At 39.1% G+C, this 26,998-nt stretch overlaps 1 protein-coding gene across 1 annotated transcript; it reads left to right on the forward strand.

Moving 5' to 3' along the window:
• The first annotated feature begins 7,543 nt into the window (after window positions 1–7,543).
• LOC110716158 lies at window positions 7,544–26,751 on the forward strand. Its single transcript, XM_021894787.1, has 17 exons — window positions 7,544–7,698; window positions 8,980–9,234; window positions 9,325–9,486; window positions 9,628–9,678; window positions 10,298–10,432; window positions 10,593–10,616; window positions 10,722–10,833; window positions 11,310–11,435; window positions 15,132–15,181; window positions 24,192–24,350; window positions 24,432–24,527; window positions 24,647–24,762; window positions 24,857–24,980; window positions 25,275–25,388; window positions 25,530–25,610; window positions 26,078–26,252; window positions 26,358–26,751. The coding sequence occupies exons 1-16, from the start codon at window positions 7,633–7,635 to the stop codon at window positions 26,225–26,227; spliced, it is 1,821 nt and encodes a 606-aa protein (XP_021750479.1). The 5' UTR covers window positions 7,544–7,632; the 3' UTR covers window positions 26,228–26,252; window positions 26,358–26,751.
• Window positions 26,752–26,998: the final 247 nt, after the last annotated feature.

Genomic DNA, 26,998 nt, shown 5'->3' on the forward strand with positions numbered 1-26,998 from the left:
ATGACTCGTCCTCCTGACTCTCAAGTTCCAGACCAAGTATGGAAGGTATATGTGGACGGAAGCTCTACTTCAAATGGTTGTGGAGCAGGCGTCATATGTCAGTCGCCAGAGGGCGACAGGTACGAGTATGCTCTACGCTTCAGTTTTCAGGCTTCAAACAATGAGGCAGAATATGAAGCTTTACTAGCCGGAATCCGCATGTGCAAGGCGACAGGGGCAAGAAAAATAGACGCCTGTTCCGATTCACAATTGATAGTGAGTCAGCACAATGGCGAATACGAAGCAACCCATCCGACCATGATCTAGTATTTACAGGCGGTCCGACAAGCAGTCGGCTCCCTTGAGGATTTCCATCTGATTCAAGTGCCGAGATCAGAAAACAACCAGGCGGATGCACTGTCAAAATTAGCATCATCCGCCTCCTCTGATACTCCTCGAACTGTTTTTTGGGAAGTAATGGAGAAGAGAAGCATCGAGGAAAACCCTATTGGAATCCTAGACAGAAGCTCAACCTGGATGGATTCAATCAGAGCATATCTGACAAACGGTACACTGCCGGATGATCCTCAACAGGCGGCAGCACTGAAAAAACGAGCCACCTATTTTGAAATGATAAAGGGAGAACTTCACAAAAGGGGGTACCTTCAACCCTTCTTAAAGTGTGTTACTCTAGAAAAGGGACGAGAGATACTAGACGATCTTCACTCTGGTTACTGTGCTTCTCATATAGGCGGTAGGACGCTTGCTCAAAGGGCAAGGCGGCAGGGCTACTTTTGGCCTACTTTGGAAGCAGATGCAATGGAGATGGTGAAAAAATGTGACAAGTGCCAAAGGTTTGGCAAACTAATTCACCGTCCGGCTACTGACCTCACTACCATTCATAGCCCACTACCGTTTGCTAAGTGGGGCATGGACATTCTGGGTCCATATACGCCTGCTACAGGCGGAAGGAGGTACATACTTGTTGCCGTTGACTACTTCACTAAATGGGTAGAGGCGGAGGCTGTAAAGGGAATCAAGACGAAAGATGTAATTTCATTCATTTGGAAAAATGTCATCACTCGGTTCGGGGTTCCCATGTCTATGGTTTTTTATAATGGTCCCCAATTTGAGACGCCTGTTCTCAAACGCTGGTTGGGTGACCAAGGAATTGCAAACTACTTTGCATCTGTCGGCCGTCCACAAGCAAACGGCCAGGTAGAAGCCTTTAATAAAATCATCTCGGACGGTCTCAAGAAAAAGATTGAACGAGCAGGCGGCCTATGGGCGGATGAACTACCACATGTTCTCTGGGCCATTAGGACGACTGAAAAAGGGGCGACTGGAGAAACTCCATTCCTCCTAACTTACGGTGCGGAAGCTGTTCTTCCAATAGAACACTACGAGCCGACTCTTCGAGTAATGCTATATGACGAAGAGGCAAACTGGGAAGCCATGCGCCTGGCATTAGACTCACTTCCTGAAAAGAGGGGCAATGCTGTCTTGCGCCATGAAATCTATCGCCTGAGAATGACTAGATCATACAACAAAAAAGTACACAGGCGTCCACTCAAAGTAGGGGACTTTGTACTTAGAAAAATGGAAGCAGTTGGTAGGGCTAATGAGTCTGGCAAACTAACTCCCAACTGGGAAGGACCCTACCAAATTTGTAAGGAAGTCAGGGATGATACCTACCGTATGGAAACACCAGACGGACAACCGTTGCCTCGAACTTGGAATGTAGATAATCTTAAGAAATATTTCTTTTGAATGATGTAAATAGTCAAGAGCTACTTAATAAAAGTTTGCATACTTACTATTCAATTTTGTACTAAGAGGGGCACGCCTACTAACAAATAGTCGGCTACTCTCCATGTTTAATTTTTATTCTCACTTAAGAGGGGCATGTCGTCTGTACCTTTACAGTCGGCTACTCTCCATTGAGTATTTTACTCTATTTTAAGAGGGGCATGCCGTCTGTACCTTTACAGTCGGCTACTCTCCATTGAGTTTTTCACTCTTATCTTCAGAGGGGCATGCCGTCTGTACCTTTACAAACGGCTACTCTCCATTTTCTCACCATATGGGCATGCCGTCTGGACATATAGTCGGCTACTCTCCATAGAAGAGGGCTGACTGGTTCCAAACACACAGCCATCCCCCTTATACTTAGCTAAAAAAGATTAGGGCCTGGCCGACCCTGTTCCTAACAGGCGTCTACCCTCCTCTTACTTAGCACCTACGTTCACCAAGAACTAACCAAGGCCACAGGCCGAATGATCAGACCAGGCTCCAAGCCAACTGATCAAATCTTCAAGACTAATACGACCTGTCCCAACATCATAGCAGGCGTTCGGCGGCATCCCTTTGGATGAAATTCGTCGCAGAGAGCAGCTCCCTTTTGGGTGGAACATTGCTCTATAAACTAATTACACGGCACCTATACGACTGTCCCCAAGGGCAACCACGTAGCCGTTTTTGAGACAAGGATAACTCTATCACTAACCAAACCAGTGGTAGCAGTTGACATCTGAGTCAGATGACCGCCTGTATTACTTGGGATAAATGCAGGGGGTACCTCTTGAGTTAATAGCCAACAAACTTTGGCGAATCAAGGGGTCTAGCCGGCCTCCGCCGCCTGGTACCTCTACTACTCAATCTAGAGTGTGACGGAGACTAAGTAACTCCTATGTTAACTTATAGTCACTCCCTCAAACTTAGTATGGAGCCTAAAAGGTATGAGTCGTCCGCCTGTTTTTAGCAAACAGGGGCTCTCAACCACTACTCCTGCTAGGTTAACAAATTATGAGTTAAAAGCCAACAAACATTGGCGAATAAAGGGAAACAACCGGTACCCGCCGCTTGTTATCTCTACTACTCAGTTCCTTGGCGACTAGGTAACACTCATGTTTACTTGGTCAGACCACTTTCCTACTTGGTTAAATTTACAAATGACAGGACCGCCTGCTTAAAAAGGATCCAGACCTTAAAATAGTTCGAATACCGATTGGATAAATGGCCGACTGATCGTCTATCTTGGAAACAAACAACCAGTCGTCCAGGGGCATAGGCGGCGTGACTAACTATCCGTACCTGTCTGCAACTATCGGCCATGTAAAATAGTCGGTCTAGTGAACAATTGGATATTAGAATACGGAATACTTAGACAAATTTGAGGCAAAACAAAAATTCATTAAAAAGAAGCCGGTCATTAAAGACCGGCAAAATATTCAAAGCCCCGGCCCCCTGGCCGGGTAAATACAAAACAAACGGCACGCAGGCCGTGGAAAGAATACATAAAGCTTAAGAAGGGGGCAGATCTTCAATATTAGCAGCTGCCGCCTGGTCAGCACTCTTCTTGCTGGACTCGGCTTCAGCTGCATCCTTTTTTGATGCATTACCCCCAAGCGGCACAAGCGCCACTACCGGCTCCTCCTCCTCCAACGCTTCCTCCAACGCCTCTTCCTCAGCAGCCGCCAGGATCTCTTGATTATATGTATCAGAACACTGGCGGTACGTTTTTTCCCAAGAGGCAAAGTCGGCATTGGGGAAGAGGCGGCCCCAAGTCATGCGCTGGATTTGAGCGGAGTCTTCCATCATCTCCCGGACCAGCTCTTTCTTCTCTTGCTCGGCCTTTTCCGAGAGCTCCTGAGTAAGACTCTTCTCCTGGGTCACCAGGCGTTCCTTTACGTTGGCCAAGGATTTCTCCAAGGCTTCGTATGAGTACATTTTTAGGCGAAGAGGTTTCAGCTCGGCCTTGAGATTGGTGATGGTCGCCTCCAGCTCGCCATTCCTCTTCTGGGCCGCCTCTAACTGAGCCCGAACAGCGGCGGTAGCCTGCGCCTGATAATAAAGAATATCAATGGTCAGAACTTCATTTTGGGCAATTTGAAACATTGCCTTATCACAGTCAGAGGCGGCCATAGATTTTGCAGCCTTTACCTCTTTGTTCTTTCGGTCAAGCGGCTTGCGAAGGCCGTTCACTCGGAGCAGGGCCTAAGTAAAAAGAAACAGGCGTCAGTTTCCAAACAAAATAGAAAACAGGCGTCCAGAAATTCAAATACTCAAAAATATGCTAAGTATACCTCAGCAAGGACCCCTGCAATCCCGTCTAGGTCAAGGGTGCCGACACCGCTGACCGCCTCCCTTTCAGCTGGAGGAACTGCCCTGATCATAGACTTGGCCATCTCTACCAAGTCAGGCTCCTGAGGGCCGGCTGCATCAAGCATAAACAAACGGATTAGACCTAGTAAAAAAGGGAGCAAGTCTAAAATTTACAAGGACAACTTCATACTTCTAGGCGGCCCAGTTGGAGTTTTAGAAGAAGTGGTCGGCTGTTTCTCAGCCGCCACCTGTTTCCTGGCAAAACCAGGAGAGCTCGCAACAGTCGTCCTCCGGGCCTTGGGGTCCGGCTGTTGGGAAGATGAAGCTCTTGGAGCACCCGTCTAAAAAAGAAAAAAAAAAAGTCAGTATATGCATAAACTCAACTCCAAAAAGAGGGTGAAAGGTTCGGAGCTCACCAAGGGTGCCCCCTTCTTGGGGGAGTCGGTTGAAGCTTGTTGCATGATGGAGGCCCGCAACATGGCCGCCGCAGTCTTGGAGGCGGTGATTTTGCTCATGGCGTCAACTGCAAAAACAAACAGCAAAGTTAATAAAAGTCATAACAAGAAATGTATGGAACAACAGAGTATTCGACAAGCCGACTACCTCTTGAGCACCGACTGCTGAGGCCACAGGCGGCCAAAAAGTACTCGTCGTAGAGCCATTTGAAGCTCGGAACGCAGTGCAGGGGTACTTGCTCTCGTACCCCTGAAGTAGAGTCGACCCTCGACTCTACTTTAAAGAGTCCTTTATCAAGGATCTCTTTCTTAGCCTTGGGGGGAACAGGCGGCATGCTACGGCCGCCTGCAAGAAGGGGCGGATTCCTGGTCCACCTATTGAAGCGCTTGTTCAGCTCAGTGTCTGAACTCTCAATGATGAGGAAGGTGCTCCGCCAGTCCTTCCACTTGTTTGCTTTACCTCTCGTCATGAGGTAGCCCCTGTGGCTTGTCAATTGATACCAGCCGGTACCGCCTGCCTTAGGGGTCCGGATGAGATAGTTCATATGGGCAAAAGCCTCGAAGCTCGGCTCCACCCCGTGCAGTTCGCACCCGGCCACATAGCCGAGTACGTTGACCCAGGAGTTTGGGGCTAACTGCCATAACCCCAACTCATACCCATCCAAGATCCGCTGAACAGCCGGATGTAATGGGAAGCGCAGCCCTGCCTTGATGGCCGCCTCGTAGCAGCCAAAGCAGGCGCTATCATAACTGGTACCAGCCGGCCAGACGACTGTGTCTTCTGGATCCGGCACAAACACTAGAAAGTCGGGGCCCATGGTGTGGTTTGCAATAAAGCTCTCCACTTTCTCTTGCATGGCTGTGATCCGGCCCCGAGGTACCGTGCAGTAGTAGGGGGTATTTTGCTCTCGGTAAGAGGCGGATGGCTCCGCCCAATTGTCCCCCTTCTCAACTGCGTGAGAAAGTCTCGCCTCTTGCAGGCGGCTGTTTTTCTCTTCTGTGTCCAAAGAAGCATGACCAGAAGAGCTTGACTCGGAATCGTCCTCTGACGAGTCCGAAGAGGACGACTCCTCCCCTCTCCCGGAGGGGCCCACCTCCTCTCTTTGAAAAGGAGCAGAATTGTTAACTGTTAAATGGGAAGGGGTCACTATGACTCCTCCCTCAGAATTGCCGGCTTTCAGGCCGCCTTGTTTCATTTCCACATCTGGCGCCTGGTCAGATGTTTCACTAAGCGGCACCCTGTGGGAGGAGCCGTCTGAATTTGAGATCCTAGCAGTCTTTTTCGTTCTGGCCATCCTGCTCTGCATAGACATAGATACAGTCGGACTTTGTATAAAGGGCAAAGATGGGTTCGGAAAAGGGCAGGCGGCACTCCTAGTCCTAGATTCAGCCGTCCCCGGTGACCGGCTGATCACTAACCTAGGTCGTGTCGTGTGCTTCCGTGGTGCCATTTCAAAAAATAAAAAGAAAATTAAGAGTAAGAGAACCGACAGTTACCTGAACGAGTGACGATTGATGAAGTGCTGAAAATCCTGTGCAGTCGGCTTGTTAGAACAGGCGGTAGGCAGAAAAGGTCCAAAATGTCAGAGCAAGTTCAGGGGTCCAAATGTTCTCTCAAAGTTCTCAAGTGTGAAAATGACTCAAGACAATCCTCCCTTATATAGGCGAAGTGAGAAGGCGAAGGGTCACTTTCAGAATTCAAAATTTGGGCGGGAAAATCTCTCGGCCTTTCGCCGACTGACACCTGTAGAAGGTCGTCGCCTATTACAGTGCGACACCTGTCACAGGTAACACGTGACCAGTCACGTGCCACCTGTGAGGGGCAAATGATTAGGGGATTTTGCTCCCACCAATCGGAATGCGCCACGTGGGCCAATCAGGCCCTGCCAAGTGTCCCCCAGTTGGAACTGTCAGGGCTTGCCACGTGGCACGCGCTTATTCGTCCACCTTGGACCTATTATGTCATGACATGTGGCATACTCCATGCCTAATGGAGAAACCGGCCACCCAGGCCCAACTTCCGAGGGAAGCCCAATCAGCCCTAGGTTAACCTAAACCTAGGATGGACACGTTTCCCAAGGTTATAAATACCTCCCTTAATCCTCATTAAGGGGGATTACGAAAAAACACATTAATTACACACAGTAATAACCGGCTGATCTTGCTAACAAAGCAGATTACCTACATTAAACACTCTCACCTAGAGAGACCCAATCACTTTAATTTCCGCATTAATTACTCCTTAATCAAGTACTAACTTGACCGTTGGAGGCGGAGCTCCCACCACCAGGAGTCTCCGTTATTTTGCAGGTACAGGCGTCCGGTTCCAATCTCGGAATTGTAACTCTCCCGCAGGACATCAGAAAACCCCGAAACAGTTTGTATTGTTGAATTCAAATAACTTCATATTATTAATGTAATAATGATATAAAAACCTGTTTATAATTTTACCACTAATATGTAGTTAACAATGTTTATGCAATAAAATGTGCATTGATAAATTGTGTTAAATCCAAACATTTAACGCTGCGTCGTTGACAACGCATAGTTCTTACTTTTAATATCAATCATACATCTTATTAGAAAACTTAAATTCAAATCAAAACAGATTATAAATATATCCATATCGGATTTTTTTAATGTGAACTAAACATAACTTAAAAAGAGACAAAGTGAGGTGATACAAATCGGGCTAGATCGCACTTGAGTATAAAATCATGGCCAAAACCCACAAAATAATGTCGGGTTACTCGGACAAGACCTTTTTTTTTTTTTTTAGGTTATTCGAGTAAAGCATTTTGGTTCAAAAATTGTGATTGTAAGGGCTGTTCAAATCCGCACTTTTTCCCGAACTAGACCATATCTGATCAGGCTAGTGGACTAGACCATTGTTAATACGGAGTATCCTCTAAGACAAGGGGAATAACCGATTAAGGGAGTATATCTATATGCATATCGATGCACTTCTCCAACTAACAAGTGCCCGTTAGTTGTAGACTTGAGTACGTGGCGTCGTGTGGCTCACATTTATTTCTCCACATTCGAATTATATGGAGGGGCAACTTTGGTTCACTCACTCTCTTTAATCACAAAAATGGAATGTTCTTGTTCTTCGTTGAAGCTTCTATCATCTTCTCCGGCTCCTGTTTTCAACTTCCAGGTACATAATTCTAACTTAAAATTCTTTCTTTTCTACAATTTAACATACTTTTGTTCTTTTATCTTTATTTGAACATTCAATTTTGCAGAAGATTTGGGGGTAAAAGTATTGATATGGGTTTTTAGCTTGTTATTTTATACTATTGCTGTCGTCACATTTGATTTATGCACTTATTCAATGATAAATTAATTTTGATCAAACCCCTTTTTGTTTTTGTCATTAATTAATTAGATTATTTAATTTGAAATTTTGTTATGGTGTATTTGCAATTTTAGTTTGTGCAAATGTAATGCCTTCTTGTTTCTCTTTTCTCAAATTATATACAAAGTAATGACTAATGAGCGTTATCCAGCAAGTAGCAAAAGTCTTTTTTTTTTTTTTTTTTTTGCCGACGCATAAATTCAACTGTAAATATCTCTAATAATCAATGTGTATTATAAAATTACACGATAAGAAGAAGCTAACAAGATCCTACATGATCATGTTTTTTCTTTTCTATAAATCATGAAAGCTAGTCAAAGTAGAGTTTGTGGATAGTGTTAAAAGTCAAAATGTGTCGACTAATATGTAACGGAGGAAGTATGTTCTGTGTGTGTTAATTCTTGTAGTACTAAGCTGATTTGAGATGATGAAACTATACAAGGAGAGATCAAAGAACAAAAAGAAGAGTTGAAGACGATGTTAGCTGAAATAAAAGATGAATATAATGGATATAAAGGATGCATGTACTTTGTATTTAGATATTCCCCAAAAAGGCATAAACATAAAGCGTTGGAAAGGCTGTGTACTCTCCCAATTGCATTTTACAATCTTGTATGTTATACTACTATATGTCAGAATTTTTCTTCATACATGCTTTCTCTCACCCTATATACTACAATTTTGAGATTGTCTTTCTTTTCTCTTTCTCTGATGACTCTCTCATTAGTCATTACAACTAACTCCCCCATGCAACACATGCCTGCTAAGCGCTCACATAATTACTCGAGCTTGTCAATTCTACCCCTTGCGCCTGCTGTAGGTGAACTTGATTGTAGGAGGAGGGGGCTTTGTAGGTGAAGCACATAGGTGTTAGGCATTAGGTTCCCTAATGAAGATTCCATGGTTGTCTGTTTAAGATGCCCTGAGCAGATTTTAATCTCTTCCCGGGACAGTCATCGTAGGAGTGTTTCCTCTGTTCAATTGTTCATTCATGCCATAATGCATTTGCTATAAGTTTCTTTCTATACGCACATCTAAATCATCTTGTCCTTGTAAAGATGGTTTATCTCTGAATTGCAGTGTAAATCATCTTCTGTGAAGAAAGAACTGTCTAGAAGAACGTTATGTACAGCAGTGCCATCCTTGTCACTTGGTAAATCATTTCTTCAACTTCGGAATAGACAAGATCTCTTTATTTACCAGAAGCCGTCATTTTATAAACCTCAAAGATTATTTAAAGGTCAAATATATGCTGCAACGGGTAATCAACCTTGGGACCTTGGTAGATTTGTGAAAACATTGTTCTTCTTTGATGCAGTTCCGTCCCCTGTAAAGGTTTGTTACTTTATTAAAATTTCTTTAATTATTGAAGCTTATATCAGCGGAATACTTAAAGTAGTTTGTTTGTGATCTTTTTCCTTGCAGTTCATTGAATCTCTTGTTGAGAAACTGTCTGGCCAACCATCAACTGAGCCAGTAGGGAAAATGGAATCTTCTGGGATAGTTCTTGTTGTTGGAGCAACTGGAGGTGTGGGTAGAAGGGTAGTTGATGTTTTACAAAATAAAGGACTGCCAGTTCGAGTATTGGTATATTGTCCTTGATTATATTCTCCATTATTTTCCCCGATATTGACAAGATGTTTATCTTTATCTGATAAACTTACATGGTTGCCTCTTTGAGACTGTGACTATTCATGCATAACATTTTCTTCAAACACATTGTTCCAGGTTAGAAATGAAGAAAAGGCAAGGCGAATGTTAGGCCCAGATGTTGACTTGGTAAATATTATGACTCAACTTACGTATCTGCGGTATTATTTACTTTGTTATTTGATTGTGTTTCTTCCTTTTTGCAAATATGTTTCTATCCCTTTAAATTTTGGTGGAAAAACTGTAGCACTAGTTCTAACCCTTCTGTCATGGAAGTATTAATCACTCTTTTTCAAATCAATAGCTACTGATCAGCATCAGCTATCTTGATTTAATAGCCTATACTATTACACTCTTTTTCATACATCTTTCCCGATGATAACGATGGTTCTCTATTTATTTACGTTGCAAGTTATAAACACTCTTTTAGTGGAATCTGGCCCTTTGAAATTGCTAAATCAGAGAACCTTCTGTGTGATTAGTGACAACAGAAATTCTATAGAATAAGTGAATTATTGTGACAGTGAAACATATTGGCTACACATTATGATTCTAACTAGTAATATGTACTAGATGTTTGACTTTTAATGCTTACCTGCTTCTAATTAACTTTTGTTTTTAATTGCTGTAAGCCTGTAACTCGAACATACTAAGCTCGTACCTTTAGCGTGTGAAAACCATTTGGAAAAAAGAGCATCTTCCCATAATTTATCGGTTATGAACTATGCTAATTTGGCTAAACCTTCAGGTTATTGGTGACATCACCAAGGAAAGCACTCTACCTCTTGAATACTTCAAAGGAGTCAAGAAAGTGATTAATGCTGCCTCTGTCATTGTTGGCCCTAAAGAAGGGGATACTCCTGACAGAGCAAAATACAGCCAAGTAAGGATAATCTCTCTCTTTATTGTCCTTTAACCAGCCCATCCATATCACCTTTTACTATCTTGTATCTTATTGATCAACTATTGCTGTCACAACTCACCAATTTTTATTATTTGCTTTCCCTATGCTCTAACACACCTGATGCTCTTACTTTGTGCAGGGCATCAAGTTTTTTGAACCTGAGGTTGGAATAAATACCTTAAATTGTTCTGTGAATGTTATTATTATATTTTATTAACATACAAATATTCTTGTTAAAGCATTGGTTTTGTTGAATTGACAAGAACAGATTAAAGGTGATTCACCCGAAATGGTGGAGTATATAGGCATGAGAAATTTGGTCAATGCTGTAAAAGGGTGTGTTGGACTAAAGGAAGGAAAATTGCTTTTTGGAGTGGAAGGTACTCCTCTTTATTTGCTATCTATGGGATCAAAAATATATATTTACATCATGGCCATTGTTTCTAATAAGTGAGCCCTAGAGAAAAGGAGGCCTTGTGTAAACCAGTCCAAAATGTTTAGATGAAGGGCATGAAGTTTAATCCTATAGCTATTAAATAATGGAGGATGTCCATATTTAGTTTATAAGTTGATGTGTGTGCTTCTCCTCATAGATGTACATGTTTCTCAGTGGATGGCAATGAGTGAATGCATAAAGAAATTTATAAAAAGATGAGACCATTGTTAATTATTTGGTTCATTGCTACCTAATCTGAAGTATTATTTAGTTAAAATGGGATTGCCAATAAGTGATTATTCAATTAAAATTTTCCGGGGAAGAAGGCATTTGGGCTCAAGAAAGATAACATCTGTTACCTGCCCTTGTTCCTGCATGTGTTTGTCTTTTTATACAACTGAAAATTTTGCAATTTTTCAGGTACTTCATTTAGGGATCTTCCTTGGGGTGCTTTAGATGATGTTGTGATGGGAGGAGTTAGTCAGAGTACATTTGTAATTGACCCTAAAGGAGGTGAAAATGGCGGGGCAGCTGGGATTTTCAGAGGTTAGTATGACTGTACAATCATTATGTATGCTGTGTTATTTACATTATAAATAGCAGAGCAGTGTTGATTGAATTAATTTTTGGAAGAAACTCCAATACTATGCTCTGTAAATTGCCATATTCATGTACTGTTATAAAATGAAAAATCAGATTTGTGAAGAACTGAGAAATAAGAAAATTTCGGGGAAATTTGATAAATGCTTGTATTAACGATGCAATTACATAATTAGCTCAATCTAATACATTATTCTTTTAAGTAGCTCACTTTTCTTCCTTCTCAAGATACTAGTCATTTTGCACTACCAATAAATCTATATACCCCTCCCTGGAAACCTGTGGTGGCATTTACTTGGAATACAGTAGATTTTTTATAGCTCAAAATGTATGGTTTATAAATAAAGTGTGAAACAAACTTCTTTGAAGTACACCAAAGATTCCATTCGAGTATATGTGGAGTTAGTATTATATACTCCTGGAGTACTATAGATCATGGTACTCTATACCCAATATGCTTGAGTTATTTTGCCTAAGCTTTATGTTATTTTGCTTAAATCTTATGTTATTTCGCTAAAACAATGTGTCATTTACTTATTTACTTCAACCTCAGCTCGTGCTATTTTGCATAAAATAACATGTACTTATTTAAAAATAACATATATATAAATTGAAATAATAAGTTCATATCAAAATAACATTAGCAACGTTGAGTGAAACCTAGTAAATTAGAAGAAGAAAAGAGGAGAGAGAAAGTGTGTTGATTTCTGGAAACCCGGAAACTGGAAGAAGAAAAGAGGAGAGAGAAAGTGTATTTGATTTTGGGTTGGAGTAGCTGAGAGGAAGAGAGAGAGAGTGTGAGAAGTTGATTTCTAAGAAACCCAAAAAATTGGAAGAAGAAAAGAGGAGAGAGAATGTGTTAGTTGAGACGAACACTACAAGAGGGGGGGTGAATTGTATGTGAGTTCCTAGTGGCTACTTTTGCAGAATATAAAAACAGAATGTAAAGGAACTTACAATGCAAACATGTTTTAACGAGGAAACCTTCCGGGCCAACTGAATTAAAACCTCGACCCTTCTAAGGGATTTCCAAAACAAACCACTTCACTATAATAGGATAAACACACAAGTTACAACCTATTATACTCAGACCTTTACTCACAAGTTCCAGGCTGAACTTGTTTCAGCCACACATGCTACACTGTAGGACCCTATCCTACCCAATCTAAGTCCCACACTTAGATTCACTCATACTCTCTAAGTACTACCTCTTAGCTTCACACTGGATGCCTACACAACTATATGTAAAGAATATTTCACACACTCACCCAAGAACCTAACCAATACAAAATTACTTGACTCCTAGTATATGAAAGGTAAGCCACACATGAAACCCGAAACTAATATGACAAAGTTTATAAGCTTGGAAAACTTACACAATTAAGCACAATTCGATTCCTTCACGCATAGACTCACAGAAAACTATGAAATGAGATTTCTACTATTTATACAAGACTAGCTCGTATAGCAAGTAGGGTTTTCAAAAGATAAGTATGTTAAATTAACAAAATCTCATAACACGGTTTTAAGTAAATCTAGTTTAAAGAAAATCTTTTTGGAAAACTTATTAAAGATAGATTATCAATCGAATAATATCTTTTGATAATCAGTTTTTTAAGAAATAATTTTTTTTAGAAAATCTTTTCTTAAAAGCTTATCTTTTAAAACTTTCCTATTTTAATTATATTTGCCAAGCACTTTATCACGTTTCTAATAGGTTTCACTCGTAAACATACTTAACATATTTTCAGCAAATCTAAAAGATAAAATCTTAGCTAAATAAATTTGCTGCGCTAATATTCTGTAAACATAGGATGCTTGGGCTTCACGCAGTCCAGGACTAAGTTCCTGCTGTCACTTGTACTCCAGTTTGAAATTGAAACTTCACATACCAAGTTCCTCCAGAACTTGCTGTCTTCACACCAAGTCAACACCTTAACTTGCTGTCTTCAAGTTCCTATAGGGAACGTTCCTTATTCCTGTTAGGAAACTTAGATAGTTCTTGTTAGAGAACTAAGTTCCTATTTATACAAGTAAGGACTATCTAAGTTTCCTTACAGGAATAGGGAACATTTTTTTCTTCCTTTCTCCCTATTAGGTTAATAGTCCTTACTTGTATAAACAGGAACTAAGCCTTTCATTTTTTTCTTCCTTTCTCCCTATTTATACAAGTAAGGACTATTAACCTAATAGTACTAGACTACCCATATTGCCCCTCATTTGGATAGTTTATTACATAATGATCTTTCTTACCATACTTATAGCTTGCACTTCATGACTTTGTTTCCCATGTGCATATGTACATTCCTTTTCGCAATCATAATATGCCCCCTTGTTGAAGAACTTTTCTATGTTTGTTTTTTGCCATTAATCTAGGCCTTTATATTAGAAACACGCCAACCAACTATACCATCCACATATTAGGTTGTATATTCATCAATGCTTCTATCAAATTCCAAATTCTGGATTAAGACCGTATGAATTTGGATGCTGCTACATCAAAGCTATAAGGGCTCTCCTGATTTTGGAAATATGGGGGGGGGGTGGAGGGAAAGTTAATAACTAGAATTAGCTTCACAACATCAATGGTGGTATTGTAGTTGAGTTGTGTAACTTGGATATGAGTACCCATGTCTAGCATGGCTACATGTCCAATTGTCTGACTTGGCTATTTTGTGAAAATGCAGTGTCAATGTGTCCTTCAAGGAGGTGACATGAAGCGTTAATGGTTGATCTTAGAGACTCCCCTTGGGAGTTTGGAAAGAAGTTAGGGGAGTGAGGCTAATTATCAGGTTGGCTTCTCACAACAATGATGATAGGATAGTTGAGTTTAGGGTCTTTCCTTATGAGTTTGGAGATGAGGTAGGTGGGTGAGAAGTTATATTCTTTCGAAGGTCATGATGTTTGGTTTTGTGTCTTTGCATATGGTTTTGAAGAGAGGATATGGGGAGCAAGATTAATCGTTAAAGTTGTTGGTGATGGAAGTGTTAGTGAGTTGGTTGCCAAGGTATGGTTTGTCGAGACCGCAGAGTTGAGCTTAAGGTCGATTTGAAGCTTTGAAGAGTGGTTGGCTTATTTGGCAGTGAGATTTCTATTGATGTGTCATTGTTGGAGATGAGAGGAGTAGAGATAGAGGGACGGTTGGGTATCATTTTGTGTGTAGTGGGGAGAAATAGATAGAAAGACTCCTAATACCATGATATTGTTGTGAAACCTTAAGCGTATTATAACATAACAGGAAAACATATAATACCAAAGATGCATGATTGATGGGAGATATAGTACTGCAATTAAGGAGATAATTGACAGCTAAAAATATCAAACATATTTATGTGTTGTAAACTTGTAATTATGATTAATCCATCTTTATCATTAGTCATTGACTATTTGACTAATTTAGCCAATCATATCACGAACCAATCATTGATTGTTTCATTTCTATCATTAGCATTGTAATCCCTGTTATCTGGTTTATGACAAATGAGAGATGGATTTTTCTGGGCTGAATTTTTATAGACATGTATTTTGGACTCAGAGTTCTGAAATAGTGCAACAAAAACTGGGTGTTTCTTTCAAGCAAATGATACTGCATCATGTGTGACTATTCTGAAATCATGCTGATGCTATTTTTTCGTTTTTCAGGAAATGTATCTACCGCCAATAATGGTGGTTTCACTAGTGTGAGAACAAGAGTAAGCTTGCTGTCTTGACTTCTTGGTTTCTTACAAATGATAATTGCAGCTTCATAAGCATCATGTGTTCATGTCATCTCTTCCAGTACATTATAATTTTTTTTTCTTTTTCAGTGGGTGCTACTTTTCTTTCTATTTTTTATAACACATCTGTTTCAGCACTTGCTCTTGATTTATTTTTTGGCACAATTTCAAATGCACGTGATTAAGTATAAATAGTTTTAAGAACGTATGTAAATATAAATTGAAAAAAGAGGATACTTTGAACAACACTTTGAGATGAATCAAACAAGATGCCACCTGAGGTTTTTTTTTTGGTGTAACCATATTATATTTCAATTTGCACAAACTCTTATATGTGATTGGCCACATGCGGGCTACTTCGTTTGTGTTGTAAAAATCACTCAATTAGTGTTACAAAGGTTACTTGAGCAGTAATATAAGGGTTACTCGATTAGTGTTATAGGGGTTACTTTGTTCATTGACAAGCAGTCACATGGTGTGGTTAGCCGCACACAAAACGCGCTATTTCATTCGCATAGGAATAAGAATATAAAGAAAAGGACGGAGTAGATTTATTTTTATTATTGTAGGGTGGGGGGAGGTGGTTTGTTGTTCAAGGCCATTATCATAGCTACAAGGTCTATAAGAAAATGGTCAATTAGCTGCCTTCTCTTCTTTCTTTATTTCCTCATTGAGCTCTCTCCCCTTTTGCCCTATTTTCATTCCGTAGATAGAATCTGGAAAATTGAATATACTATATACCTTTTTTTTATAAGGTAAGCGTTGGTCGAGACTAGTCTCCTTCATCAGTGGGAGATCGGATATCAGACCCGCTTCCAATCCGGAATCTCGTAGATTAAGCTCTTCTTTCATTCCTTGTGTTCAAATGCTTTCCCTTGGCTTCGGTGCCAGCTAAGACTGGGCGGGGACGAGTTTATGAGCACACCCCCGTAGTTAGTCGGTTCTCTCGGAATAAGTTGGGCATAAATTTCATCCAGACCTTATTAATACTGTGAACACTCTCTCAAGAAGAAGAAGAAGAAGAAAGTCTCGCTTGGGTCCCTCCATCTAAGACAATTGTCGTAAACTGCTAAATTAGGTTGAAGACGAGTGTCAAGCTAGCATGCAGCTCTTTCTCACAAGTCGTAGCTTTGCTCCTCCCTTATGCTCCCCCATGGGTTGGGTTGCGTCCTTTGAAAATTCGAATTCGAGGTTAGGGCGAATTCGGTTTTCTCTGTGGCGTAAGCCCGGTGAGTTTAAGTTGTCTTAAATGGAAGCGGTGTTGCCCCTTTCCATGTGAGATAAAAGGTAATTGTGCAATGTATAAACTATATTAAGATAAGTAAAATTAAGAAAAACTAATAATAAAATAGTAAAACCTAAATAAAATGTAAAGCATATAATGCTCCTAAGTTTTCTACCACTATTTATTTTGGATGAGTTTTTCCTATATAAAGTGTAATTGATATCATTTTCAATATAAGAATATAATAAAAGAAAACATATTCTTCAGTATTATTTCATTTTCAAGAATAAATATAAGTAGGTGCAGCAGCTCTACTCATTTCTCATATAGTTTATAAATATTTCTTATTAATCTGATCCAATCACTCATTATACTTCCGCCGTCTCCAACAAATTTGGTATTAGAGCCGGAATAATTATATCATGGCTTCCAGTACACCAACACCATTTTTCTCTTATTCCCAACCGACATTTCCTATTTTTGATGGAGAACATTATGACTATTGGAGTAGTCAAATGCAAACATTCTTTATATCCCAAGATTTATGAGAGCTCGTGGAAGGAGGCTATGAAGACCTTCCACAAAACCCTAATGAAGCACAACAAAAACTACACAAGGAAACAAGAAAAAAGATGCACTTGCATTACGATATATTCATGCAGCCGTGAGTAAAACTATATTTCCTCGCTTATATGGATTGAAAAAATCCAAAGAAGCTTGGGATACATTAAAACAAGGATTTCTAGGAAATGAAAAAGTTGTTGCTGTTAGATTACAAAATCTATGGAGAGATTTTGATAACCTGGAAATGCAAAAGACAGAAAATATCCAAGTTGATTTTTCACGAGTCACGGAGATAGTTAATCAAATAAGAAGTCTCGGTGATACATTAGAAGAAAAAAGAGTTGTTCGAAAAGTATTAAGAAGTATGACAGAAAAATATAATTCTGCCACATTTATAATAGAAGAGTCTAAGGACTTGTCAACTCTCACAATGCATGAGTTGATGGGATCTTTGGAATCACATGAGCAAAAATTGAAAAGAAATACAAATACTGATCAACTTGTAGATCAAGCATTTCAATCCCAACTTAACATATCAAACAAACAATATCAAGGAGAGTCAGAGAAAAGAGGGGGAAACCAAAGAGGACATCAATATGGTAGAGGCCGTGGTACCCAAAATTTTAGTCGTGGCCGAGGACAAAGTAGAGGAAGAGGTCGCGGACAATATCAAAATTATCAACAAAGGTCAAATAATTCTTGTCGTATTTGTGGTAAGTCTAACCATCAATCATCTGAATGTTATTTTAAACGTAAGAGATGTCGTAATTCAAATCATTCTCAAAAGAATGGTTGGCATCAAAATGGAAATAATACAAATGAAGCAAATTTCACCGCAAATGCTAAAGGTGAACAATTATTTCTTACGTGCATGGATGCACAAAATAAGTCTGACAATTTATGGTTTCTCGATAGTGGTTGTAGCAACCACATGACAGGAAATAAGGACATGTTCATCAAGTTAGATATGGGTGTAGCAAATCAAGTCACCTTAGGTGATGGAAAAAAGGCAAACGTCGAAGGACGAGGAGTCATTGCTGTTAATAGCAAAACAAATGACACAAAATACATACATGATGTTCTTTATGTGCCTAATTTGACACATAATCTCCAAGTGTTGGGCAACTTGTTCAACGAGAATATTCAGCAAATTTTGACAATGGGGAATGCATTGTTACGGATAAAAAATCTGGTACTATATTGGCAAAAGTACCAATGGCCGATAATAAAGTTTTCCCGCTTCATATGCCACAAAATAAGCTGACATTACAAGCAAATGTTATGGATGAATCTTATCTATGGCACTTATGATATGGACACTTGAACCAAAAAGGATTACAATTATTGAAATAAAAAGACATGGACGTGGGATTACCACACATTGATAGAAATATTCAAGTTTGTGAAGGATGTATATATGGAAAAATGCATCGTCTTCCATTCCCAAAAACTTCATGGAGAGCTAAAGCTCCTCTTGAATTAGTACATGCAGATATATTTGGTCCCACAATAAATCCTTCTCTATAGAATAAGAGGTATTTTCTATTATTTGTAGATGATTACACTCGTATGATGTGGATATATTTTATTGATCAAAAGTCAAACGCTTTCAATGTATTTCTCCAATTTAAAGCATTAGTTGAAAGACAAAGTGGTTATATGATAAAGACATTGAGAACTGATAGAGGGGGTGAATTTATATATAACCCTTTTATGGAGCATTGTAGAAATGAAGGAATAAAAAGACAATTGACAGTCTCACGAACACCTAAGCAGAATGGTGTAGCAGAGAGAAAGAATTGCACAATTGTAGAAATGGCAAGAAGCATGATGGAAGAAAAGGCTCTTCCTAAAACATTATGGGCTGAAGCTGTAAATACAGCTATTTACATACTTAACTGTTCACCAACTAAAGCAGTTCGTAACAAGACTCCTTATGAAGCTTGGAATGGTAGAAAACCGGTTGTTAGTCATTTAAAAGTTTTTTGATGTATTGCATATGTCTTAAATAAAGATAAGACAAGTTCGATCCCAAAGGGAGAAAATATCTTTTTGTGGGATATAGTGATGAATCAAAAGGCTATCGTCTCTTAGACCCACAAGCTAAGAAGCTAATAGTCTCCAAAGACGTTATTTGAAGAATCGGCAAAATGGAAATGGGATGATGAAATAGTTCATTTTCCTGTGCAAGAAGAAGCTATAAATTCTCATAGCCCAGCTCCAAGAACAATAAATAATGCAGCAAACAGTCCGCATAGATCTCCTAATAATGTGTCAAATACACAAACACAAGAAACCTCATCTTCTCCGGTTTTAAATCAACCAGGAAGAATTAGAAATCGGCCTTCTTATTTGGATGATTACGAGTGCTATTTATCTAAAGCAAATGACACAGAAACATTAGCTTTATTTGCAAGTGAGCTTTCTAGCTATAAAGAAGCATCAAATTATGATGTTTGGATAAAAGCAATGGATGAAGAAATTGTTATGATTGAGAAAAACAAGACATGGGAGCTTGTTGATTACCCTGAAGGTAAAGATATTATTGGTCTAAAATGGGTTTATAAAACAAAACTAGACCAAGACGGAAATATTCAAAAACACAAAGCAAGGCTTGTTGTCAAAGGATATGCTAAAAACCCGGAGTTGATTTCAATGAAACATTTGCTCCAGTAGCTCGTATTGAAACCATTTGGACAGTGTTAGCCATAGCTATAGCTGCACAGAAAGAATTATATGTTTATCATCTTGATGTGTCCGCATTTCTGAATGGTGTATTAGAAAAAGAAATGTATGTGGAGCAACCACAAGGTTATGAAATTCAAGGGCAAGAAGATAAAGTTTATCGTTTGCATAAAGCGCTCTATGGGCTTAAGCAAGCGCCAAGAGCTTGGAATAGTAGAATTGACAAATATATTATGAATAACGGATTCAAAAAGAGTCCAAGTGAACCATCACTTTACATTAAAGAGAACAATGATGTGCATTTTCTCATTGTTTGTCTTTATGTTGATGATCTAATCTACACTGGAAATGATATGAAACTCATTAATGAGTTCAAAGAGTCTATGATGCAAGAATTTGAAATGACAGACTTAGGACTCATGAAATACTTTCTTGGAATTCAAGTTACGCAAACCAAGGGAGAAATTTTCTTTAATCAAGAAAAATATACTGTCGATCTCCTAAAGAAATTTCATATGGAAAATTGCAAACCAGTGAATACTCCTATGGCTTTGAATGAAAAATTAAGTCAAGATGATGGAGCTAGTAAGGTTGATGCTAATGTATACAAAAGTTTGGTAGGTTCTTTACTATACTTAACTCATACAAGACCTGATATAGCTCACGCAGTGAATATGGTATCAAGATTTATGAATAATCCTAGCAAACTACATTTTGCTGTCGCAAAAAGGATATTACGATATCTTCAAGGTACTAAGAAAGTAGGTCTAAGATACCATAGTGAAGTTGATGAAGAATTGATTGGTTACACTCACAGTGATTGGGCTGGTTCCATTGATGATCGTAAGAGTACATCAACCTACATTTTCTGTTTAGGCACTAAGATAATATCATGGAATTCAAAGAAACAACAAACAGTAGCACTTTCTTCTGCAGAAGCAGAATACATGTCTGCTACTGAAGCAGCATGTGAAGCAGTTTGGGTACGAAGAATTTTAAAAGACTTGGGTCTTCAGCAAGAAAGCCCTACGATGATATTTTGTGACAATATGTCTGCTATCGCTATGACAAAGAATACAATGTTTCATGCAAGAAGTAAACACATTGAGATTCAACATCATTTTTTACGTGAATTAGTCAATGAAGAAGAAATACAGCTCGAGTTCATCAACACTAATGATCAGCCAGCAGATATGCTTACCAAAGCTATAACACAGTAAAGTTCGAGAAATTTAAAACTTTATTAAACATTGCAAATTAAGAGGGGGAATTTGTGAGATAAAAGGTAATTGTGCAATGTATAAACTATATTAAGATAAGTAAAATTAAGAAAAACTAATAATAAAATAGTAAAACCTAAATAAAATGTAAAGCATATAATGCTCCTAAGTTTTCTACCACTATTTATTTTGGATGAGTTTTTCCTATATAAACTGTAATTGATATCATTTTCAATATAAGAGAATATAATAAAAGAAGACATATTCTTCGGTATTATTTCATTTTCAAGAATAAATATAAGTAGGTGCAGCAGCTCTACTCATTTCTCATATAGTTTATAAATATTTCTTATTAATCTGATCCAATCACCCATTATACTTCCGCTGTCTCCAACATTCCACTCCTTTACCTCTTTAACTGGGATAGGCATTTGAACAAGAGCTCTTTTGTCTCCGATTCCTTTTAGTGGAGCGGATTTCATCTCCTTCAATCCAACACTCCCAAGGGGGTATTGTTTGGACTGGTGGCTCGTTTAGCTTGATTGTGATTTCTTGCTCTTCTGGTAACCACTTTCCACCCTACATCAGCTCCCGAATTCATCACAGTTGGGAAATCCGGAATCCATTCAATTTGATGACTTGATCCTCTTTCCCGCTCTAACCGATTATTCTTTGGATGAAATAATCCATTCAAGTCTTTACGTCTATAGGGGCTCCCCTTTAGTGAAAGGGAGGGATATTTTTTCTTCATCCGGGGGTTCATTTCATTCATTTTTTCCCTATCACTTTCGGTTACAAAACCACTTGCCCTTTTTCTTTAGAGAGCCTCCACCCTATCTAGAAAGAAGCCATCCGTCGTATCGGATGACTGCACGACAACAACAACTCTTCTAAAAGGGCTATCCTCCCATCTATATGACCATGGTCTTGTCACGAGCTGGATTTGAACCAGCATGCTCCAGAATCATGATCTGGGTTTCGACCTACCGATCGTGGCTTTTGGTTACCTGGTTCATCGAAATCTTCAAAGACTAGCAAAGGTCGACTAGAGGAAAGATCCCAATGATAAGAGAATGACTAAATGTAAATGGCGAAGCACTTTAACTAAAAATGTCTGGAAGGGTACTGGCTTGTAATCTACTAATCTCAATAATCGGCTTTATACATAATCTCTAACTAACTTTCTCAGTGGCAGGCTTACACAACCCTAAACTTAGTACTTCTACTCACCTAAGTCTTTGATGAGGGAACGGGATAAAATCCCACTACCACTTAGCCGGGCTGTGGGCGCGGTGGGAATGGGCTTCCCAAAAAGCCAGCCCCGGCCGGGGTCAGCATAGAATGAAGGGGCATGGTGTAACGGAAACAACCAAAATAACTCTCGGGTACAACGCGCTACTTGCCTGTGGGAAGCGTACATACAATCACCGCTCGTCCGCCATTTGCATCGGGGCTCTTTTAGTCGGTTGTTAATCGAGGGTATACCACTTGAGGGAGGGCAAAATCAATCAGACTCTGGCCGGATTTTTAGCACATACAACCATCAAACCAGAGACCAAAGTCGGGCTTGACAAACAGAAAGTATCATGGTACGTCGTCCTTCGCTGAAATGGAACTTTCATGCTGGTTTGGAGTATTATTATTGTGGGTGGGGGGGGGGGGTGAGGTGGTTTGTTATTCAAGGCCATATCATAGCTACCAGGTCTATAAGAAAATGTAAGGACCATAAAATGATGCTGGGTTATCATAATCACATGCTTCAACTAGATGCAAAACCTAAAATTTTAAAAAGAGCAGAAAAATGAAAAAGTTGTTGCCATAAGTATGAGTAGAGGAGTAGCAATTTGGTCAATTTAGTTGTTCTTTATTAGCTGAAGAGATTCAAAAACCTTTTTAAATGTTGATTCATTTTTATTATTGGCCTGACCTTGTGGTGACCCTTTTTTTTCATTATGAAAGAAGAATTTTATAGAAATTTATAACCAATCACAGAATACTTAGAACTTAAGAAGGGTTAGGGACGGAACATTTCATTTGCAGAGCCTTTATGACCAAACTGCAACAAATTGCCTTATAAGAAACATAGCAATTAAACAAAAACAGAGCTGCTGGATACACAGAATCCAGAAACAGGAGTTACCCAAAACCCATAAATGCAGCATCGATCAGTATATACAAGAGAAGCCAGGACTGATCACAATATCAGTCACAGTTAAGCCAAACCCAGCACAGGCCAAGCAAAAAATTCAAGTGTAGCAACTTATATCAAAAACATCAAGCAAATTATGACTGAAACTCAGACTTAAATGACAAGAAGCCTTCTCAAAGGCTCATCGACACCTACAAACTCTAAAAACCTGTATTTTTACACAGCTTCATGAGTCACAAAACACTTTGACATTTCTCAGGGGACAAACCTGTAAAGCACGTTGCAGATAGGCTGTGAAGCTTATAATTTTACATTTTAGAAAAATTCCAATGATGCTTTAAATTGAGAAAGAGGTTTTTACCGGATCAGGTGGGGGGTAGAGCTTGTTATCATAATGAATATGGTGGGTCTATTGTGGCTCTTCATTAGGTTCAACACAATAACCAATATGCCACATCTGTTTTCTCCATGATTGTCAATACAATGTTGCTAGACATCTTAAACTTTCTGGGATTTTTGCAGAGGGATGAAGGTGTAATGAAAGGGACTGTTTGTCAAATTTCTAAACTACTGATCAAGTTTAAATGTGTATATAGTCGGTGGTTTTAAAAAGCAATATTAAAAGAAGTAAAAATTGCCTGGATGATGTGATATTGTGATTTGAATGATTTTGTGCTTGGGAGGGTCCTTGGCTCCAAGAGAATGAGATTTATGGCTTATTTCTTGGAGTGTTGAGAATTGCTTGTTCAAGATCGTTGATTGAGTTCAGAGGAAAAAAATTCTGACAGTAGATGTAGAAGAGGGAGAGTATCATATAAACATTGGAGACTGATAATGAGTTGGTCATTCAGCTTTTACGATGATGTGGTTGATCATTCCCTGGTACGTTGATCATTGTATATTGAATGCTCCACAATGGAGCTTAGTATTGTGTGTCTATATCCAATCTCTTGATAATCAAGTCCTTGATCACTTTCACTGTCTTCAGAGTTACTTTCACAGTCTAGGTGGTATGGCTGATTCATTTATTCCTTCATTGTTTCTCTCGCTCTTGACTCGTGTCTGGACAATAAATATCATACTTTGTTGCTTTAGTCCACATTACTTATGTTTCGGATGAATGCTTTTATGTAATTTTTCTAGAATTTTGCGGAGCCGGAGGATCTTTCAGCTTATGATGGTTTGGAGCTACGACTTAAAGGTGACGGCCGTAGATATAAGCTCATCATTCGCACTAGCAGTGATTGGGATACTGTAGGTTATACAGCAGGTTTTGACACAATGGAGGGACAATGGCAATCAGTATGTGACAATCACTTATTACAGATTGTTTATTGAGTGCGTTTGCAGATTAGATTCTTACTCATTTCTTGGTGCTTCCAGATAAAAGTACCATTCTCCTCATTGAGGCCTATATTCCGAGCACGGACAGTCTCTGACGCTCCACCCTTTGATGCACGCAATGTTATCTCGCTGCAGGTGCTCTCCAGATCCTCCCCCCCCCTCTTTTTACTGTAGTATAATAAAAAAAATTCTTTAATTTCTGTGAAGTTACTAAAAGGATATTTCTGACAACTGACGTTATTATCTTGTTCCAGTTAATGTTCAGTAAGTTTGAATATGATGGAAAACTGAATCCAACTTTTGTGGAGGGCCCTTTCCAGCTTCCTCTGTCAGCTATTAGGGCATACATGCAAGAACCAATTACACCAAGGTCTACAACTTTGAGCTTTGATTTTGTAGCTCTAAACGTAGTGCTAAGTGTTTTTCCTTTATATCTTAATTGTTCATTCTTGCATTATGTGTAGATTTGTCCATGTGAGCTCTGCAGGAGTTACCCGCCCTGATAGGCCTGGACTTGATCTGAGTAAGCAGCCTCCTGCTGTCCGTTTGAACAAAGAACTCGACTTCATTCTCACATACAAACTGAAGGTTGACTACTATCCTTCTTTGGGTGTTTTCATAACATTAACAGCCCAAATTACTGGCTGTAATATGGGTTTTCATTACCATCCATTACCACTCTTGATTGATTATATAAATTTAGAAAGAAATTTGAGGATTAACAAGCATTGACATGGACATCAGTATCAGACTTTTTTTTGCTAAATTTTAAATGAGCTTACCTTTTGTACGATTTGAATTTTGAGAACTGCACCAGACCAATTATTCACCTCTTTGCTTCTTGGCATCTAATAATCATTGATTTATTTATCTGAAATTCAGGGAGAAGATTTGTTGCGGGAGAGTGGAATCCCTTATGCAATTGTAAGGCCTTGCGCATTGACAGAAGAACCTGCAGGAGCAGATCTTATATTTGACCAGGGGGATAATATCACGGTTGACTCTTACTCTTGCATATTGGATCTGTTATTCTTTGTTTCTAGATTAATTTCAATGTTTTCTATTAGAAGTCAAAATCAAGTTAGCAATAATAATCGGCACTTCTTTCTCTAAACATAACATATTTGGTTATCACAGGGAAAAATATCCAGGGAAGAAGTAGCTCGAATATGTGTTGCTGCTTTAGCGAGTCCACATGCATGCAACAAGACATTTGAGGTAACACTTTAGAATACCATCTCAAATCATTTTCCGATTTGATATCACAAAATTTTTATTTTGCTTTTATGTGTTCTAACGAGTCAAGCTAGTTTGAGGGCCTAGGCTGCCTAGCTATGTAGGCACTGTGCCCATGCATGTGCTTAGTTTTTATGATATACAAAGTACTTTGTGTCTCAGGGAATAAATTTCTGCAAGAATTATTAGTCAGCTATCTTGGTCGTGACGACTCAAATTTTCTGTGTTATTTTTGGATCGGAAGACCTTTCCCGTAACTTTCTTGTAGTCCTCATTGTCATGAATCTCATGATTATTAGAGGTTCTTAGGGGAGCTAAACAGATACGTACAAAATGAATGCTAAGCTCCTTAGAATCCTCAAAGCCTTAATCTTAACTGTATTAGCTGTGCTTTGCTTAAGCAGTTAAGCTGAGTGTCACTGAATCATTTTGACATACTATTATCACAGGTGAAAAGCGTTGTTCCTTTCAGTGAGCCATTCACAGTGGACCCTAACAACCCACCTCCAGAAAAGGATTATGAAGTTTTCTTTAAGACTTTGAAGGAAGGAATTACTGGGAAAGAACTCCTGGAACAAAATGCAGTCTCAACTGTCTGATTTCCACTTTTGATGTTTTACAATGGTATACCACGCTGCATCAAGCCGTTTAAGTGTGTATAAGAGCTATACACTTTGTACCTAATTGAACATTCACTTTGCTTATAAGTGGTTTACCCTACTGTTGCAGGAAGTGTAGTTGGCTGTACTGAAGCAATCAGAAAATCAGAATAAGCTGAGAACAAAATTCGATTGACATGATCAGCTTAAACGTGTCCAGCAAATGGTTTATGACTTGTATGCGTGTACTGCTCTATCTGCCAAGGGGAAAGGGAACCCCAAGCAGACCAGGTTCATCAGGCAGCTTGAGTCTGTCCAATGGCCTTGAATTTTTTCCCAACCTTGCGTATGTAATCACTACCTTGTGTAGCATTATTGCATTACAAATAATACTTAGCAATGAATAGCTAGATGTAGTCCTCATTGTAACTCACAACGTGAATATATGAAATCACACTTAGCCAACTTGTGTATCGGTATATGTACGTATGGAGTATCTGGTTCGCTGATAACGTTTGTACAAATCTCTCTATCGAGACATTCCACAGTCCTGAGTCCACTACAAGTCATGCATCTCAATTCTGAGGCTATTTAGTGAATGTTATCATTGGCATCTCAATTCTGAGGCTATTTAGTGAATGTTATCATTGGCATTCACGAGTTTCAGAAGATAAAAGAGTAATAAAACTCATCAGTAACAATTCCAATACAAATTTAATTATAGTCCTAAGATAAATTTCTAGCTAGGGAAAAACTCATATCAACTCCGAT

Source organism: Chenopodium quinoa, unplaced genomic scaffold, assembly GCF_001683475.1.
Source record: "Chenopodium quinoa cultivar QQ74 unplaced genomic scaffold, ASM168347v1, whole genome shotgun sequence".
NCBI lineage: Eukaryota > Viridiplantae > Streptophyta > Magnoliopsida > Caryophyllales > Amaranthaceae > Chenopodium > Chenopodium quinoa.